Source organism: Carassius carassius, chromosome 1 (assembly GCF_963082965.1).
Source record: "Carassius carassius chromosome 1, fCarCar2.1, whole genome shotgun sequence".
Taxonomy (NCBI): Eukaryota; Metazoa; Chordata; class Actinopteri; order Cypriniformes; family Cyprinidae; genus Carassius; species Carassius carassius.
In genome coordinates, this window is record NC_081755.1 from 50714097 (window position 1) to 50731656 (window position 17560).

Here is a 17560-nt window from a genome sequence, read left to right on the forward strand (position 1 = left end):
CAGGCTGAAGACAGACAAAGCCGGCTGTATAACGGGAACTAAGCTTTGAGAGTTTGCACCGGGATATAAAGTGCTCGTTTTACTACCAACCTCCAGCTCCAAATTGGGGGTGGGGGGGTGGGGGGTAATCACCTCTCGCCCTCGCAGCTCACTGACATCACACGATTACAAACAGAATTTGCTGATGTGTTTTCACCCCTGCCTGGTCGTACTAATCTGATTCAGCACCATATTGAGACAGCTGGGCGTGGTGGTTCGCGGTCGGCCGTACAGATTGCCTGAACACAAAATGGGGGTATGTGGCAGGGGGAGGTGTGGTTCAGCGATATATATATATATATATATATATATATATATATATATATATATATATATTAGGGGTGTTACGGTATGCAAAAATCACGGTTCGGTACGTACCTCGGTTTTAAAGTCACGGTTCGGTTCATTTTCGGTACAGTAAGGGAAAGAAGTGCAAACATTAAACTGCAGGTTGTTTATTACTATAAACTTTTTTTAACAATTTGTTTACTTATTTATTTTTAATACTTTTTAATAAGATATATATAAAATAAAAAAAGAATAAGAAATAAAATACTGCTGCAAAGTTCTCCACTAAATAAAATACTCTGTCTCAAACCAATATCATATAATAAAATATAATGAAAAATATAAATAAATAACTATGATTACAGTGCAGCATTACCAATCCCAGCTTGTAGGCCTGCTCATATTTAAAATATATATATAACTTTTCCAAAGTGTAAAGTGCAGCATGAACAGTTTCAGTTTTGAGACCTGCTCAGATTTCGTTATTGCGTTGGACCGATCGGAATTAAGAGCAAAGGTCTGTTTAAATGCCGACGGGAGCTGCGTTTGAATTACAATCGCTTTTTTCCTAGTTGTAGGGATGTTCACACTCGCGTGATGCCTTTTGAAAACCTTAGGCCGGTGACACATTGGCATATTGCACCTGCCAAACACCATCAATACTGTTGACGGTGTCCTTTATCAGTAGGCTTTATATTTATGCTCAACATGAAGTATAGATATTGTTGTAGTGAAGACAAGAGCCTGGGGCCTCATTTATAAAGCGTGCGTACGCACAAAACGGGGCTGGAAACATACGTACGCCAGTTCCCACGCAAAGGTTGTGATCTATAAAAAACAAACTTGACGGGAGAATGTGCGCACCTTTAAGCAAACTTTGAGCCGTGCGTACGAACATTCTGGAGACAAAGGGAATTGGCGACACCGATGGTGAGGTCGTGAACTGAAGTTAGATTGTAGAAAATAAATGTGAGAAGAACGATTATAAGAATGAATGACATTTAATTTTCACTCCATTTCATACGTTATATCCACATTATCATGAAGATTAAATCCAACAGTGTTATTTGTGCCGATTGTTTTAGGCTATATACATCTAGTAAAATCCAAACGTAATTCAAAATGTATTAAAAGTAAAATAAAATAATAAACAGCGCTGCCTTACAGTCACATTGTCCACAACGGGAGCACAGGAGGACATGGCGCGATACATGTGATAGCCTACAGAATAGCATGAAATACCCTTTTATTAGAGAACTGCAGAACACAGTGTAAAAAGGAAATATTTTCCTTAATGTACATAGCCTATATCATAAAATGTCAAAGTCTGCAAATACAGTCATGAAGCACAATCGCTACTCATCATCGGTCCTAACTATTACGGTGTTCATTACAAAACCGTCAAGAAGCATGTGTTCACTATAACATTTTCGTCTTAAATTTTCGCCCACAAATTAATTAAGTGATTTTGTCAAGGTGTTAACGATCAGTCTATTTGCTAGAAACATATAAATTCTCCGGTGACCCGGGTATGTAATGCTTCATGATGGCACTCCTGGCACTGTTGGAGGATTACGCTAATGGCAGAATAAGGAGAGAACGAGTTTTCAGGGACCATGATGATTTCCTGGCCCATGATGATGACTGGCTAATAAGCCGATTTAGATTCCCTAGAGCTGTGCTCTTGGATCTATGTGCTGAATTGGGTCCAGTATTAGAGAGGGCAACACGCCGGAACCATGCCATCCCAGTCCAAATACAAGTCCTCACCACTCTGGGGTTCTTGGCAACCGGCTGTTTCCAGCGGGAATTGGCAGACAGGTAAATTAATAATATAAAAAAACTATAAGTAATCCTCAAATTTGTCTCTAAGACCTTTTTGTATATGAAATAATTCTATTGGAATCTATCATCTCACCCTATAGGTCTGGTATATCACAGCCGTCCCTGAGTGCCATAATATCTGTCGTTTTAAATGGTATACTTAATATGGTTAGTCGATACATCAGGTTCCCCTACACTGTGCGAGAACAGGCCGAAATTAAAACGCAATTTGCAGCAATGTCTGGTTTCCCAAATGTAATCGGCGCAATTGACTGCACTCATGTTGCTATAAGGGCACCATCTGAAAATGAATTTGCTTATGTTAATAGAAAGCATGTGCATTCTATTAATGTGCAAATCATATGTGACTCCAACATGACCCTCACAAACATTGTGGCACGCTGGCCTGGTTCAACACATGATTCCTTTATCTTGACACATAGCAGTGTAGGGAACAGACTAAATGCAGGCGCAGTACGTGATGGCTGGCTTCTTGGTGAGTTTAACAATATTAAAAAGTAGAAACTGTAACAATTTTGTTTTTAATATAATTATAACCTGCAGGCGACAGTGGCTACCCCCTGAGACGCTGGCTCCTCACCCCATTTTTAAACCCGCAGAGCGCAGAGGAAACTCATTATAACGAGGTCCACTCTCGTGCCCGCGCAGTTGTGGAGCGTGCCATCGGCATCCTGAAATGCAGATGGCGTGCTCTGGATGCCTCGGGTGGCAGACTTTTATACCATCCAGCAAAAGTGTGCAAGATTGTCAGGGCGTGTGGTGTTTTGCACAATATAGCACTGAGAAACGGTATTCCTCTCCCTCCTGATCTCCCTCTACCCCAGCATTACGACCCCGAGCCACAGCCCCCTGGCCGACAAGAGGGATATCAACGAGGTGCAAGAATCCGTGAGGATGTCATGCGGCGTTTGTAAAGAAAGACAAAACTCAAGGTTCATGTTTTAACTGCATCTTTTAATGATTGTGCAATTTCTTGCATCACTTCTCTCATCTGCCGTAGCTCATCTGCAACCCTGTTGACAGCGTTTATTGTCTCTCGCTGTAACTGCAGGACTGCGTCAGTGAGTACCCGACCACTTTTGGACGTGCCAGACGCAGAAGGGGCACTGCTTTGAGCCGGACGCTGTGCATCTGCATCTGAGAACCCCTCACCCTGAACCTCCTGTTCATTTACAGCTTCAGACTCCGGAAGGACTGGAGGACAAACAATTGGCAACATTTATCCATTTATCACCCCACACACTCAAATGTACAGCGTTAATGATTAAAAATCGGTTTAACCTTGCTCCTCTGTGGTTTCAGTCACGTCAGTGTCTCCCTCCTTTTCCGACACAATACCACACACGCTGACCTCCCCAATTATAGCCGCGATTTTGCTGTCCACTGATGTGAGATCAGCTGTACATGGGCCCCCACCAGTTGCAGCCACGCTCTGGCGGTGGGAGGACAGTTTTCTCTTTGCCTCCACCTTGAATGAATGAGAATCTTTATTTCACATATTTTGCATACTGTAAGCACATGTAAATAAAACTTTTTGAAAATCAATATTGCTATTTATATAGGTATATAGCCTAATAAAACACAAATGTAATATGTTGGTAAAAAAAAAAATTTGTATACCTTCAGGTCGGACCATTTTTTCTTTAATTCTGCAACTGTCCGTTCTGTCCCACTGACACAATTGACGGCAGAAGCAATACTTTGCCACTCGCACTGCTTCTTTTTATTAGTGACCCCACTGCTGTGGCCACCAAATAACACAGTTTTCCGAGCCTCCACCTCCCCTACAAGTGTTTCAATCTCAGTATCTGAGAAATTACGTTTTTTCCCTCTTTTCTCACCTGTCGCCATTATTAAAATTAGGCTAACAGAAATGCACGTTTTCACTTTCTTGGATTAATTAATTGGCGGGTCGCATGCCAGTTTTCCAGGTATATATGGGATTCCACTCTCATTTACATGCTGATCAGCAATCATGAGGTGATTTGCATTGACTATTTATGGTTAAAAATGGGCGTGTACAGGGCGGGATATGAGGCTGGTTCACGTACGCACATCTGCGGGTGATCTGTGATTTATAAAGGGAACATTGCTTACAGGTGTGCGTACGCACGGTTTTATAAATCGGAATATTTTTTGGCGTACGCCATTTTTGGCTTTTGGGCGCACGTAAACTTTTAGTAAAGATCCTACGCATAGTTTTATAAATGAGACCCCAGGTCTGTCGGCGGTCTCCCTCTGTCACCTATTGTAGCAGCAGCGCGCCATCGCCGCGTCAGGCACCATTCTGGTGTGTAAAGACACAGAAAACGCGAAGCAGGTGTCACGCAACTGACAAACAGAAGAAACGCCACGCTCACGCCACGCAGCCAGTGTGTCACCGGCCTTAAAATCAGCTGCAGGGCGGGATTTGCGCTGAACGCGAAGACTTCCGCCACGTAATATGTTCGTTTGGAAACATGAAAATGTATATGTTCCGCAAACAAAATATTGCATTCGGTCATTCGGTACACACGTGCACCGTACCGAAAGCCATGTAGCGAAACGGTCTGGTACGAATACATGTACCGTTACACCCCTAATATATATATATATATATATATATATTCTTTTACAGTCATGTTCCTTTTGCTTTAATTTGGCAGTAATTAAAGCAAAAGGAGCCCCTACCAAGTATTGAGAACGTACAGTAAATGAACATACTTTCCAGAAAGCCAACAATTCACTAAAAATGTTTTCTTTTTATTGGTCTTATGAAGTATTCTAATTTCTGATTTTTGTTAAATGTGAGCCAAATCATCACAATAAAAAGAACCAAAGACTTACACTACTTTAGTCTGTTTGAATTGAATTTATTTAATACACGAGTTTCACAATTTAAGTTGAATTACTGAAATTAATTAACTTTTCCATGACATTCTAATTTATTGAAATGCACCTGTATGTGTTGTAAGGTTTCCTTTTATTGTGAAACTCTTCCCACACTGATCACACGTGTGAGGTTTTTCTCCAGTGTGGATCCTCTCATGCGTTTTCACATTTCCAGACCGACTGAATCTCTTATCACAGTGTGAACACTTGTGTGGTTTCTCCCTAGTGTGAATGTTCTTGTGATCCTTAAGGTTTGCTGATTGTGTGAAACTCTTCCCCCACTGATCACTAGTGAATGGTTTCTCTCCAGTATGAACTCTCTTGTGAAGCTCAAGACTTGTTTTGTCTGTGAAACTCTTTCCACATTGAGTGCAGGTGAAAGATTCCTTGGCTCTTCTTTTCTTTAAATTGTTTTGTTCGTCTTGAAAGCAACTCAAAGGTTTTTCTGCAGTTTTCACTTTTTTCTACTCAATTCTTCATTCTCGTTGTTAAAATGGTTAATTTTCAGTAACTATACAACAACCCTAATGTAACAGTGTAAAGTAGACAATTGCTATACAACTTTATGGTCATTTTGATGCATCGTTATAAACTATACTTCCCTGAAACTTTTAATTTCTGCTTTTAATTTCATGGCAAAAAATATCTGCACCCTTGGTAAATATGATCAAAGAAGGTTGTGAAAATTAATCTGCATTGTTGATCCTTTTGATCTTTTATTTAAAAAAAAAACACAAATGTATCCTTTCATTGGATAATAAGAATTTAAAATGGGGGGTAATATCATTATGAAATAAAGGTTTTTCTCAAATACTTGGACACAATTATTGGCACCCCTAGGCTGCATTTACACTGCAAGTCTTGATGCCCAAATCCGAGTTTCTGACTATATCCAATCTTCTTTTAAAAGTGACCCGTATCCGATTTTTGCATTTACACTAAACACTGCTGAAACTACCAAACGTAGATGTTCTGACCCGGAAAAGGAAGTAAAACAGCACGAAATACAATGGATGCAGATGCAAATAAAATTATACAGTGTTTTGCTTTCCACAATATTTTGAAAAGTCAACAAAAAAAATCAGAAAAAACATTGGTCTCGTACGGCAGAGAAAAAAAGAGGAGACTTAAAAGACATGAAACCTCCGCATTGCTCCACTGTGTGTATCCTTCGTCCTCCATCGCACCTGTAATAAGTCATGTGATCTCAGTTGGTGGTGTCCACCTGAGTTGACGTCACTTTTTTAATGACTCGCACCTGGAAGAGGACGTGTGTCTATATCGTCCTAATGCACGGTGAGAAGGAGAGTTTGAGGAGCTAAAGACTCTCCAAGGATCACAGCTGGATAATTGCAGAAAATAGTTGAGTCTTGGGATCAGAAAACCTTTTAAAAAAATGGTCAAACAGTACCTACATCACAACATGTTATTTGGGAGGGTTTCAAGAAAAAATCTCCTAGCTCATCCAAAAACAAACTAAAGCATATTCAGTTATCATACATGATTGGAACTTCAAATGGGACTGGCTTCTATGATCAGATGAAACAAAAAAATGAGCTTTTTAGCAGAAAATACTCAAGATGAGTTTGGTGAACACAAAGATAAAAAGTACCTCATGTATTATACAATGAAATATACTGCTGTATTTTTGATGTTGTGGTCCTTTATTTCTACTGGAAGTCCTGGACATCTTGTTTAGAGACATGGCATCATGGATTCTGTCAAATACCAGCAGATAAAAAAATCATTAAGTCACTTACTCTGTTAGAAAACTTATAACGGGCCATGTTTAGATCTTCCAACCATACAATAATCCAAACACAAACCTCAAAAACAACACAGAAATGGGTCACCGAGCACAAAACCAAGCTTCTGCTATAGCCATTCCAGCCCTGTGACCTGAACCCTACAGAAAATGAGAAGAGTGAACTGAAGAGAAGAAGCTGGGAATCTAAAGGGTCTGGAGTGATTCTGGATGGAGGAAAGGTCTCTGATCTCTTGTCAGGTGTTCTCTAACCTCATCAGGCATTATAGGAGAACATTTAGACCTGTTAAACTGGCAAATGGAGGTTTCAAAAAGTATTGAATAAAAGGGTGCCGTTAATAATGGCCAATGTGTATTAGAGGAAAAACCTTTATATCATAATGCTATTTCCCCCCCATTTTAAATTCTTATTATCCAATGAAAGTATACATTTTTGTAAAATATTTTAAATAAAAAGACCAGAAGGATTAATAATGCAGATGAATTTTCAAAGCCTTCTTTGATCATATTTACCAAGGGTGCTGATATTTTTGGCCATGATTGTATAAATATTTTAAATTGACAGTGATACCGTTTCTCTCCAGTGTGAATCCTCTCATGTGATTTCAGATTTCCTGACGGACTAAATATCTTTTCACAGTGTGAACACTTATAATATTTTTCTCCAGAGTGAATCCTCTGGTGCTGTTTTAAACACTTTGCTGAAGTAAAAGTCTTCCCACACTCAAAGCAAATGTACTCTCTCATAACAATATGCATTTTCTGATTTACAGTACTTTCAAATTATGTAGAAATGAAAATCTCTTTCCACACAAATGACATGAATGTGACTTCTTTAACCACGAAACAAGATCTGCCGACCTTTAATGTTACACTCTCACTCAAAGGATGGACAATCTGACAGAATTGTTACTATGAGGTGGATCACATCTAACGTGTATAGTAAAGTAAAGACAAATTCATCGTGTCCATCTAGCACATCATGTTGAAAATGTATTTACATTTCAGTTTCAGCAGGCAAATATTTTTACAGCTACATTATTGTTCCAGCCACAATAAATCACAACAATGTATATACAATGAGGCAGCTGTGGCCTAATGGTTAGAGAGTTGGACTAGTTACTCCAAGGTTGCAGGTTCGAGTCTCGGTGCTGGCAGGAGTTGTAGGTGGGGAGAGTGAATGAACACCGCTATCTTCCACCCTCAAAACCCATGACTAAAGTGCCCTTGAGCAAGGCACTGAACCCCCAGTTGCTCCCTGGGCGCTGGATCTATAGCTGCCCACTGCTCCAGGTGTGTTTTCACCGTGTGTTCACTTCTCACTGCTGTGTGTGTGCACTTGGATGGATTAATTGCAGAGCACCAATTCCGAGTATGGGTTACCATACTTGGCAAATGTCACTACTTTCACTTTCACAATTACAAATGATTATATATAAATCGAAAGTTTGTTGTTTTACACACATGCACAGACATTTTTTCATACAGGACATCGTAAGATGCAAGAAACCTATGGCAAGAAATCTGTAGACTCATCTATAACAACAAAAGGCAATACTTTATTGAACCTTTTCAATAAGTATGCGCTGCAAACGAGCACTTTTGACGCTCGTTTCTGTCCAGTCCACTCGTGTTATCGTGTTTAACTTTAAGCTCTTACGTAGCCGAATCTGCACTGGTTTGAGTGGGCCGCCTCCAGTATCCCTTTTGATTTGCTGCCTCCAGCTAGCGCTGTGATGTCGGCTGACCCTAGTTACCTGTGGTTGGCCTGGCCGTACGTCGCTCAGAAAACAACAGGCCAATCAGAAGAGAGGCTCATGAATATTAATTAGACAGACTAAAATCGACCTGTTCTTAGCAGACCTCCTGAGAAAGGAGCTGTAAAAAAATATAATGAGATGGTTTTTGGTAATTATACTGCAAATATATATTGTTAAATATATAAAAACCTTAAATAAAACTCCAGAAAATTGTACAATTTGGGACCTTTAAATAAATAGCATCATCACAAAGAGCACATCAGTTTAAAATCTTCATTCAGTAACACTGCAATCACATACCGTATGTGGTAACTCACACATTCTATGCAATTCTGTTTTCTGAATATAAATAACAGTAAAAATATAAATTTGAAGCATAAACAGACATTTGGTGACACCCATCTTTGTTAACAATTACAGATAAATAACTACACTAGAGCACATCGCTTTATATGTTACCCTTGGGAGATATCATCAGGAAACATGGTGTTAGTTTTCACTGTTATGCTGATGATACTCAGCTCTATATTTCTTCGCAGCCCGGTGAAACACACCAATTTGAAAAACTAATGGATTGCATAGTCGATATAAAAAACTGGATGACGAGTAATTTCTTACTGCTAAATTCTGAAAAAACAGAGGTGTTAATTATAGGACCTAAAAACTCTGCTTGTAATAACCTAGAACACTGTCTAAGACTTGATGGTTGCTCTGTCAATTCTTCGTCATCAGTTAGGAACCTAGGTGTGCTATTTGATTGCAATATTTCCTTAGAAAGCCACGTTTCTAGCATTTGTAAAACTGCATTTTTCCATCTCAAAAATATATCTAAATTACGGCCTATGCAGAAATGTTAATCCATGCATTTATGACCTCAAGGTTAGATTATTGTAATGCTTTATTGGGTGGTTGTTCTGCACGCTTAGTAAACAAACTACAGCTAGTCCAAAATGCAGCAGCAAGAGTTCTTACTAGAACCAGGAAGTATGACCATATTAGCCCGGTCCTGTCAACACTGCACTGGCTCCCTATCAAGCATCGCATAGATTTTAAAATATTGCTTATAAAGCCCTGAATGGTTTAGCACCTCAGTATTTGAATGAGCTCCTTTTACATTATAATCCTCTACGTCCGCTACGTTCTCAAAACAATTTGATAATACCTAGAATATCAAAATCAACTGCGGGCGGCAGATCCTTTTCCTATTTGGCGCCTAAACTCTGGAATAACCTACCTAACATTGTTCGGGAGGGAGACACACTCTTGCAGTTTAAATCTAGATTAAAGACCCATCTCTTTAACCTGGCATACACATAACATACTAATATGCTTTTAATATCCAAATCCGTTAAAGGATTTTTAGGCTGCATTAATTAGGTAAACCGGAACCGGAAACACTTCCCATAACAACCTATGTACTTGCTACATCATTAGAAGAATGGCATCTACGCTAATATTTGTCTCTTTCTCTCTTGTTCCGAGGTCACCGTGGCAACCAGATCCAGTCTGTGTCCAGATCAGAGGGTCACTGCAGTCACCCGGATCCAGTACGTATCCAGACCAGATGGTGGATCAGCACCTAGAAAGGACCTCTACAGCCCTGAAAGACAGCGGAGACCAGGACAACTAGAGCCCCAGATACAGATCCCCTGTAAAGACCTTGTCTCAGAGGAGCACCAGGACACTATTTAAACTGAACAGAGATGACATCACTGAATTCAATGATGAACTGCCTTTAACTATCATTTTTGCATTATTGACACTGTTTTCCTAATGAATGTTCTTCAGTTGCTTTGACGAGATGTATTTTGTTTAAAGCGCTATATAAATAAAGGTGACTTTGACTTTGACATCTAAACATAGTTTGATTTTCTAACAACTACATTCAGCGCAATTAAAGTACGTAAATTATTAACATGTTATAGTTTCATATGGGCAGTAATTCAAAGTGATCATAAAATCTACATTAAAAAGAAAATGTACCACAAAGCAACAGTGTAATATTACCAGTTTATATATTATAAATATCTTCATATTTCTGTAGATATTTAAAATATTCAACATGGCATACAGACTAATTATATTAAGTATTTAAGAGTATCCGTTCTTAATTTTAACCATGTAAAGTAACACATCTCAAAAGAGAAATAGGTCATAAAAAACTAGCAGCAGTATCGGTTTGCATTCATTCCTCTCACAGAAAGCGATGCATTCAATAGCCAAAATTTGGGTGTCATGGCTTCTTGTAAAATTAGAGGGCATATAAAGCAATATCCACTTCAGTTATTCTTTTCACCACAGAATCTGACGTTAAACACTGCAAAATGCAATATCAATTTCAATATCAAGCAAACAGCTTTTCAGAAACATCTTCAAACTATCTTATTTTGTGGATATGGAATTCATATGTCATTCAACTTAAGTTTCAGATGGACACATAACAATGATGTTGTTTTTCATGCTAAACTTTTTATTTTATTTACTTTTTATGAAGTGTTTTCATTTATATTAATTTCCACTTTGCTGCAACTTTGTGTGATTTTCAATGAAATATTTGATCAATAAATTCGCTTGTTTTTCTCCTCTAATCCTACAACACATGAAGACTGTTGATGCTGATCAAATACCACACAAATCTATAGTTTTAATTTCTTTGTGCAGAAGGTATTTTTGTTATTGGTGTTTTTTTTTTAAGGAAAACATATCAGCGCACCTTTTAGACGCGCTAATTCCCCGTTTCTTCCCTACTCCACTCTCCAATCCAGCGGGTGCCGCTAAGACACATAACGTTTGTTTGCCAAACACCAATAAACCTCAGAGGAAGAAGACTAGTTTCGTCCTCTCTGTTTTGTTTTATTGTGGCGCTATTTAATACAATCTGTTAGCGAAGTAGTTTTTGGAAGTAGAAGAATACAGTTCATCATCTGAACTGAGATCTGCTGCTGAGAAGATGCTGTTTGTTAAAGAGGAGAGTGAAGAGAACACGAGTGAACCAGAAACCTGGAGAATAAAACACGAGGAACCAGAAACCTGGAGAATAAAACACGAGGAACCAGAAACCTGGAGAATAAAACACGAGGAACCAGAAACCTGGAGAATAAAACACGAGGAACCAGAAACCTGGAGAATAAAACACGAGGAACCAGAAACCTGGAGAATAAAACACGAGGAACCAGAAACCTGGAGAATAAAACAAGAGGAACCAGAAACACTGAGAATAAAACACGAGGAACCAGAAACCTGGAGAATAAAACACGAGGAACCAGAAACCTGGAGAATAAAACACGAGGAACAAGGAGGTTGGTGTTTATTCTTCATTCATCTTTAACGACTGTTTGTGGCACATTTGGCATACAAAGTTTTAAACCTCTGGGGTCTGATTTCATCGCATTCTTCTGAGGTAAATTCTGGGGCAGTTTCCCACATAGGGGTTCAATTAAGACAGAAGTAGGCTTAATCTAGGATTGTTAATTAAGGTTTTAAAAATGATTTTCTGAAACATATATTAAGTACAGATAACTAACTCATATACTAGAGTCCTGGACTAAAATAAACTAGGTTCATTTAAAACCAAGTGTGCTAATATGAATTAGCATGACAGTGGACAAAGAAAAGCTTAAAACTGAATGGTACCGAGAAGCAAATCCAAATAAAACATATAGCAGTGGAAAAACGTAAAAACAAACATCCAAAAAAAGGTTACTGAAGAAGAGAACCTTTTTAAATCAAGCAAAGTTAACTGCACTCATCAGGTGTCGAATAAAGTAATAATAATACATTTTATTTGTAATGCACCTTTCTTACACTCGCTAGAACAGTATAAAACAACATTAAAAGAAACAACATAACCCCAAAATAGCAATCACAGCGACAACAACTGTAAGATTATAACTTAAGCTTCGCTAAAGAGATATGTTTTGAATAATTTCTAAAAACAATCAAAAGACTTAGCATTCCTAATAGGAAAAGGCAGAGAATTCCAAAGCCTGGAAGCAATACAAGAGAATGAGTAGAGTACCAGCAGAGTGGAGAGACTGAGATGGTTTGGACACTGTGACCAAATTACAAATATACTCTGGAGCCAGCCCATGTAATGCTTTATAGGTTAAGATAAGATAACCTTAAAATCAATACGTAATTGAACTGGAAGCCAGTGTAGTTGAGAAAGCACAGGAGGGATATGACTGCAGGATGGTGTGTAAGTTTAAACATGAGCAGCTGTATTTGCACATATTGCAGCCTCAGAAGAGGAATTCTTGAAATGTGAATTCTTGCACAAATTCATCCACTCAGCTGCTGTTGTCAGTTTTGCTAATTAATATTTATGTTGTTATACATAAAGCAGCTGTTTTAGAGAGAGAGAGAGAGAGACATGGGGCCCTATCATACTCCTGGTGTTAGCAAAACTAGTGTTTTTGCTAGTTTCAGCTCAATGTAGTAATAATTTTCACGTCTTGTGCCACATTGTTTTATTAGCAAATGCATTAGCGCCCATTTGTGAGCCCATGGTCTGAAAAAGAGTTGTGTTCAGGTTCATTGTTGGCGTGTTGCTATTTTGAGGCAACTGAAATAGACTGTACCATTGACCAACTCAAACCTGGTCTAAATTCAATGGTGCAATATTTTTGTACATTTTTATTTTAAAGAAAATATTTTGAAAGTGCACCTGTGCCTTGCACTTTAGACCGTATGCTTAGATTGTTAAAATAGGGCCCATGGTCAGAATTATATTGGAACCCTAATAAAATATGACCAAAGATGGTTGTGAAAATGAACCTGTATTTTATTAAATTTGTATGACCTTTTGATCTTGGAAAAAAAAGGTAAATAAAATGTACCTAAAAAATTGCAATGTTATCAATGCAGATATTCCCGGCTTCATTCGTTCATATCTACCAAGTGTGCCAATAACTTCGATGTGTAAAGACTGGAAACACAATGTTAATCTGAAGTTGCTTCCTGGTAGGATTAATTTAAGACTCAATTAATTCCTTTAGTAACTCTAGTTTTTTTACAGGAAATTAGCCTATTAAATTCTGGACTAGACTAAGTCTAAGACTATTTAAAATAGGGTTAGATGATATGGCAAACATTTACAGTTTATCACAATATATTTCTTAAATGTGCTCTAAGTGATGTCACACATTTTTTAGGCCAAAACATTTTTTGTCACATCCAGCAAACATCTCCTCACTATCTGCTAGCTGCTTGTCCCCTGAACACACTGTAAAAAAACGGGGTCTCTCTAGACACCACAGGCTCCACAAACAACAAGAAAAACAAACTGGGCTCACCCGCACCACAAAACATAACAAACTGTTCCAGCCAATAACCGACAAGAAAGATTTGGGGGTTGGGTTTGGGGAGTTAGTGCACGGATGAGGAGGAGGGAGGGTCTAGCCAGCCTCCGTTTTGTTTGACAACAATTCGAACGTCAACAAGAAGTTACGACTCCCGGCATCGCTTAGAGCACCTTTAACTTCTACTGATAGAATTTAAACAAAAAAAAAAAAAATCCTCAGGAAAAACTGTCAAGAACACCCAACACATTTGTCTGTACCTATTTATGAATTTATGAAAATGTATTTATCAATTTATGAAAAAAAAAATTTGGCAAGTTTATGAAACCTCCTATAAAACTATATAATATTTTAGAAAACTGTGGACACCCTGATGCTGTAGACAGCCTCATTCTCTGCCAGCAGGACGCACTTTAGAGCAAAGACTAGACTTTGCACTCCTAATACTTATGAATGGGAGATGGGAGATATTTTAAAGATGACTGCTGAGTGAAATGACTTGTTTTAAAGTCACAATATGTAATTTTTCGCTGCTAGAGGGCACATATTCAAAACAAAGATACAAAGGCGTTAGGGATGCTCATTTCGATTAATTTTCCCGACCGACAACCGCCGCTCGTTAATCGATTATTAACCGTTAACTGATAAAATTATAATATTGAATTGGCATTAAATACAAATAAAATTGACGCGTATCTGTGACCCTTTAAAAAAATACAATTTTTTTTTTTTTTTTATCAAAGGGTTTATTTTAACGTGCAAACAGCAGCATACAGAACAGATCAACAACAGAACCTGGATTCAGTTTAGATTTCCACGCACCTGCAGCATTTCTGACAGTGAGAGAAAAATAGAATAAAATAATACACATAAAAAACAAAATAGGCCTACACTAAATATATTTTTAAAACTTAAATGATTAACAAATTGAGATGACAAAAAGAAAACACTGAATCCATTTGAACGAAGCTTTCAAGAACCGGCAATTTTTTTCGTTAGACTAAGATTTTTCGTTAAATAAAAATAGCAGCCCTACCTCAACACCTTGTCTAATTTTTATTTAAAAAAAGCAACATATCAACGTGATGTGGGGTCAGTCTGGAGCGCAGCCTGTTGACAGTTAGACCCGCGGCAGAAAACACCCTCTCCCATGGGACAGATGTACCGGTAATACACAGGTAACGTCTCGCTAGAGTGGCCAGCTTCAGGAAGCGCCTTTCATTTGCTTTCCACCAGTCAAGAGGATTAATATCCAGAGAAGGAGGATCGTCTCTCATGTATAGGTCAACCTCTGCTTCTGGATAATCAGTGGCTTGACGAGGGGTGCTGTAGTCACCTCCCAGGAGCATCATCATGGCGTTGCTTTGGCTGCGGTCTTCATCTCCAGCTTGGGTAGCAGACACCGCTTTCTCATCTCCTTCCGCATTGGCCATTTCCAAAGCAGCACACATTTCAATAAGTTTAGCTTTTACCGCTTCTTTCTCCGTTTGTGCAAAAAAGGGAGATTTTTATGGCGTGGGTCCAGGACAGAGGCGATCAGCGCAGGTTTGGCCACCAGATCATCCTTGTCAACCTGTGACGAACATATAACCTCCTTTTTAATGCAAAACAACGACAATAATAAATAATAATAATAACTACCTCCATGCGGCCACTTAAGGACTGCCGAACCTTTGCCTTGAACTCCGTCACTCTGTGGCCGTCATCCTCGGCTCTAATCAGGTGTGTATTCAGCAGGCTAAAGGTGATGGGGTAAATGTTGGAAATTGAAACGTTCTTTTCTGATGACATTATGGTGGTTGCACATTTTAAAGTTTCCAACACGGGCGCAATCTCCTCCATTATTTGCCAGTGTTCGTCTCGTATCTCCAGGGTTCTGGCATCTTGCAGCCTTGTAAGTGTTAGGTCAGACAGAACAGCTGTAACAGCCCACCTTTGTTCGAGAAGTCTTCCGAACATGTCACACACCGAGTTCCATCTTGTTTTACAAGACTGAATGAGCTGGTGTTTCGGAAGTTTCATTTGTGATTGTTTATCTTCCAGTGCCTTGGATGCAGGGGTGCTGTGGTTAAAATGCCTAACCAGGCGCCCAGCTGCAACGATGACCCGATGCACGAACACATTAAATCCATCATTTACAGCGAGCTGTAATGTATGAGCAAAACAGGGAACCGAGTCCCAGTTCACCCGTTCTGGAGAGTTTGCAGCCACGATGTTGCGTGCATTGTCATGAACACATACAGACACTTTCCCATCAAGTCCCCATGTCTCCACTGCATCAATTAGTTTAGCTGCGAGGTTCTCAGCTGTGTGTCTGCTTGGCATACTCTGTGTTAGAAGGACAGCTGTATTAACTTGCCAGTCCTCATCGATGTAGTGGCACGTTATTGTTATATAGCTCTCCGTTGTGAGTGCCGTCCAGCAGTCAGTCGTGAGGGCCACAAACTTTGTGCTTTCGAGTTGTGATTTAAGCGATTTTTTTCGCTCCTCAAAACGGGCCTCAGATTCTCTGCGTTATCTCCTCAGATCGCCATGCATCCCATCTTCTCCATGAAAACATGGAGGGCAAAGTTTTTTTCCCTTCATCACTCGAAGCTTGTGGGTGTTTGCTTCGTAAATGGTACTGCATCGTACTTGTGCTACTGCTGTATTTTAATACGGCGCCGCATAATTTACAGGTAACTTCGTCGCCCTTTCTGTTAAAATGATCCCACACAGTGCTTCTTTTCGCTCGCTTCATTTTGCTTCCCTTGCTCGGAAAAAAAAATTCTGCAGGCATGTGTCACGTGTGTGGTTGCTCCGTGAGTTAATAAATATAAGCTATATAGTAGGCTGTTTTATTTTCAAACCATGCAGCAAACAAAAAAAAAAGAACCTTAAAAAAACCGTTTAACTGATAGTATTAATCGGTCAAACTTTTTACTTTAACTTTTTTTTTTATCCCTAAAAGGCGTAGTTTGATGACGCCGTGACTGAGTTTGGAATCATGGTCATCTTCATCCCAACAGAATGAAGGGCAGAAATCATGGCAGAAATCATGTTCATGTATGAGCTAATGATTTATTATTATTATCGCTTCAGTTCCTTCCAGTCGTGCGTATGTGGAGTAAAGCAGTGCTGTTTTATCATACTAGATACGTTTTAAAGTTCTGTTATAATGCTGCTCTGTGTTCTATTAAAACGCACAATATATTAAAGCGTCTTTGGTATTTCCATGTTTTCTATAAAACAAAACCGGAAATCGAGGGGGTTATGAATAGAGGTCGACTGATGTATCGGTTTTGCTGTTCATGCCGATAGTTTTCCGGGTTGCGTCCATGGCTGGAGCGGCTCACTCGCTGCGATCCATTGAAAGTCATCCCTCGATCCAAGTTTTTGTCGAACCGAGGAGGAGGCCCAACCGGTGCGACCTCCAAACCATCAAGAGACACACAACACAATACATAAAAAAAATTGTTAATACTTTCAATAAGATTTCAGTAATTAACATATAATTATTGTTAATGTAAATTAGCATAATGGCATTTATTAATGTGAGTCTGTCTCTCTCTCTCTCTTTCTCTCTCTCTCACACACACACACACACACACACACACAAAGAATATATATACAATTCTGAACTTTAGAATCCATGCTACTGCAATTTTCAATTTTTTCCAATCAGAAAAATAGTTCAGAAGTTGATTAGTAGC

The 17560-nt window shown here is 39.0% G+C and overlaps 3 protein-coding genes across 4 annotated transcripts in view; 2 read left to right on the forward strand and 1 right to left on the reverse strand.

Moving 5' to 3' along the window:
* The window catches only part of LOC132159410 (zinc finger protein 501-like), a 531393-nt gene that overhangs the window by 446808 nt on the left and 67025 nt on the right, over nt 1–17560 (forward strand). The window contains exon 1 of one of the 2 annotated variants that reach the window (XM_059569016.1): nt 11494–11867. The exons of the other annotated variant lie outside the window; for it this stretch is intronic. Coding sequence (XP_059424999.1) covers nt 11519–11867 — 349 coding nt within the window. The 5' untranslated portion in view covers nt 11494–11518. Of the gene's footprint in view, nt 1–11493; nt 11868–17560 lie in introns of those variants that run through there. 2 annotated transcript variants of the gene reach the window in all.
* Nucleotides 1–17560, forward strand: part of LOC132157170 (zinc finger protein 883-like) — a 499035-nt gene that overhangs the window by 367667 nt on the left and 113808 nt on the right. The window lies entirely within an intron of this gene.
* Nucleotides 1–17560, reverse strand: part of LOC132094136 (zinc finger protein 501-like) — a 197436-nt gene that overhangs the window by 58046 nt on the left and 121830 nt on the right. The window lies entirely within an intron of this gene.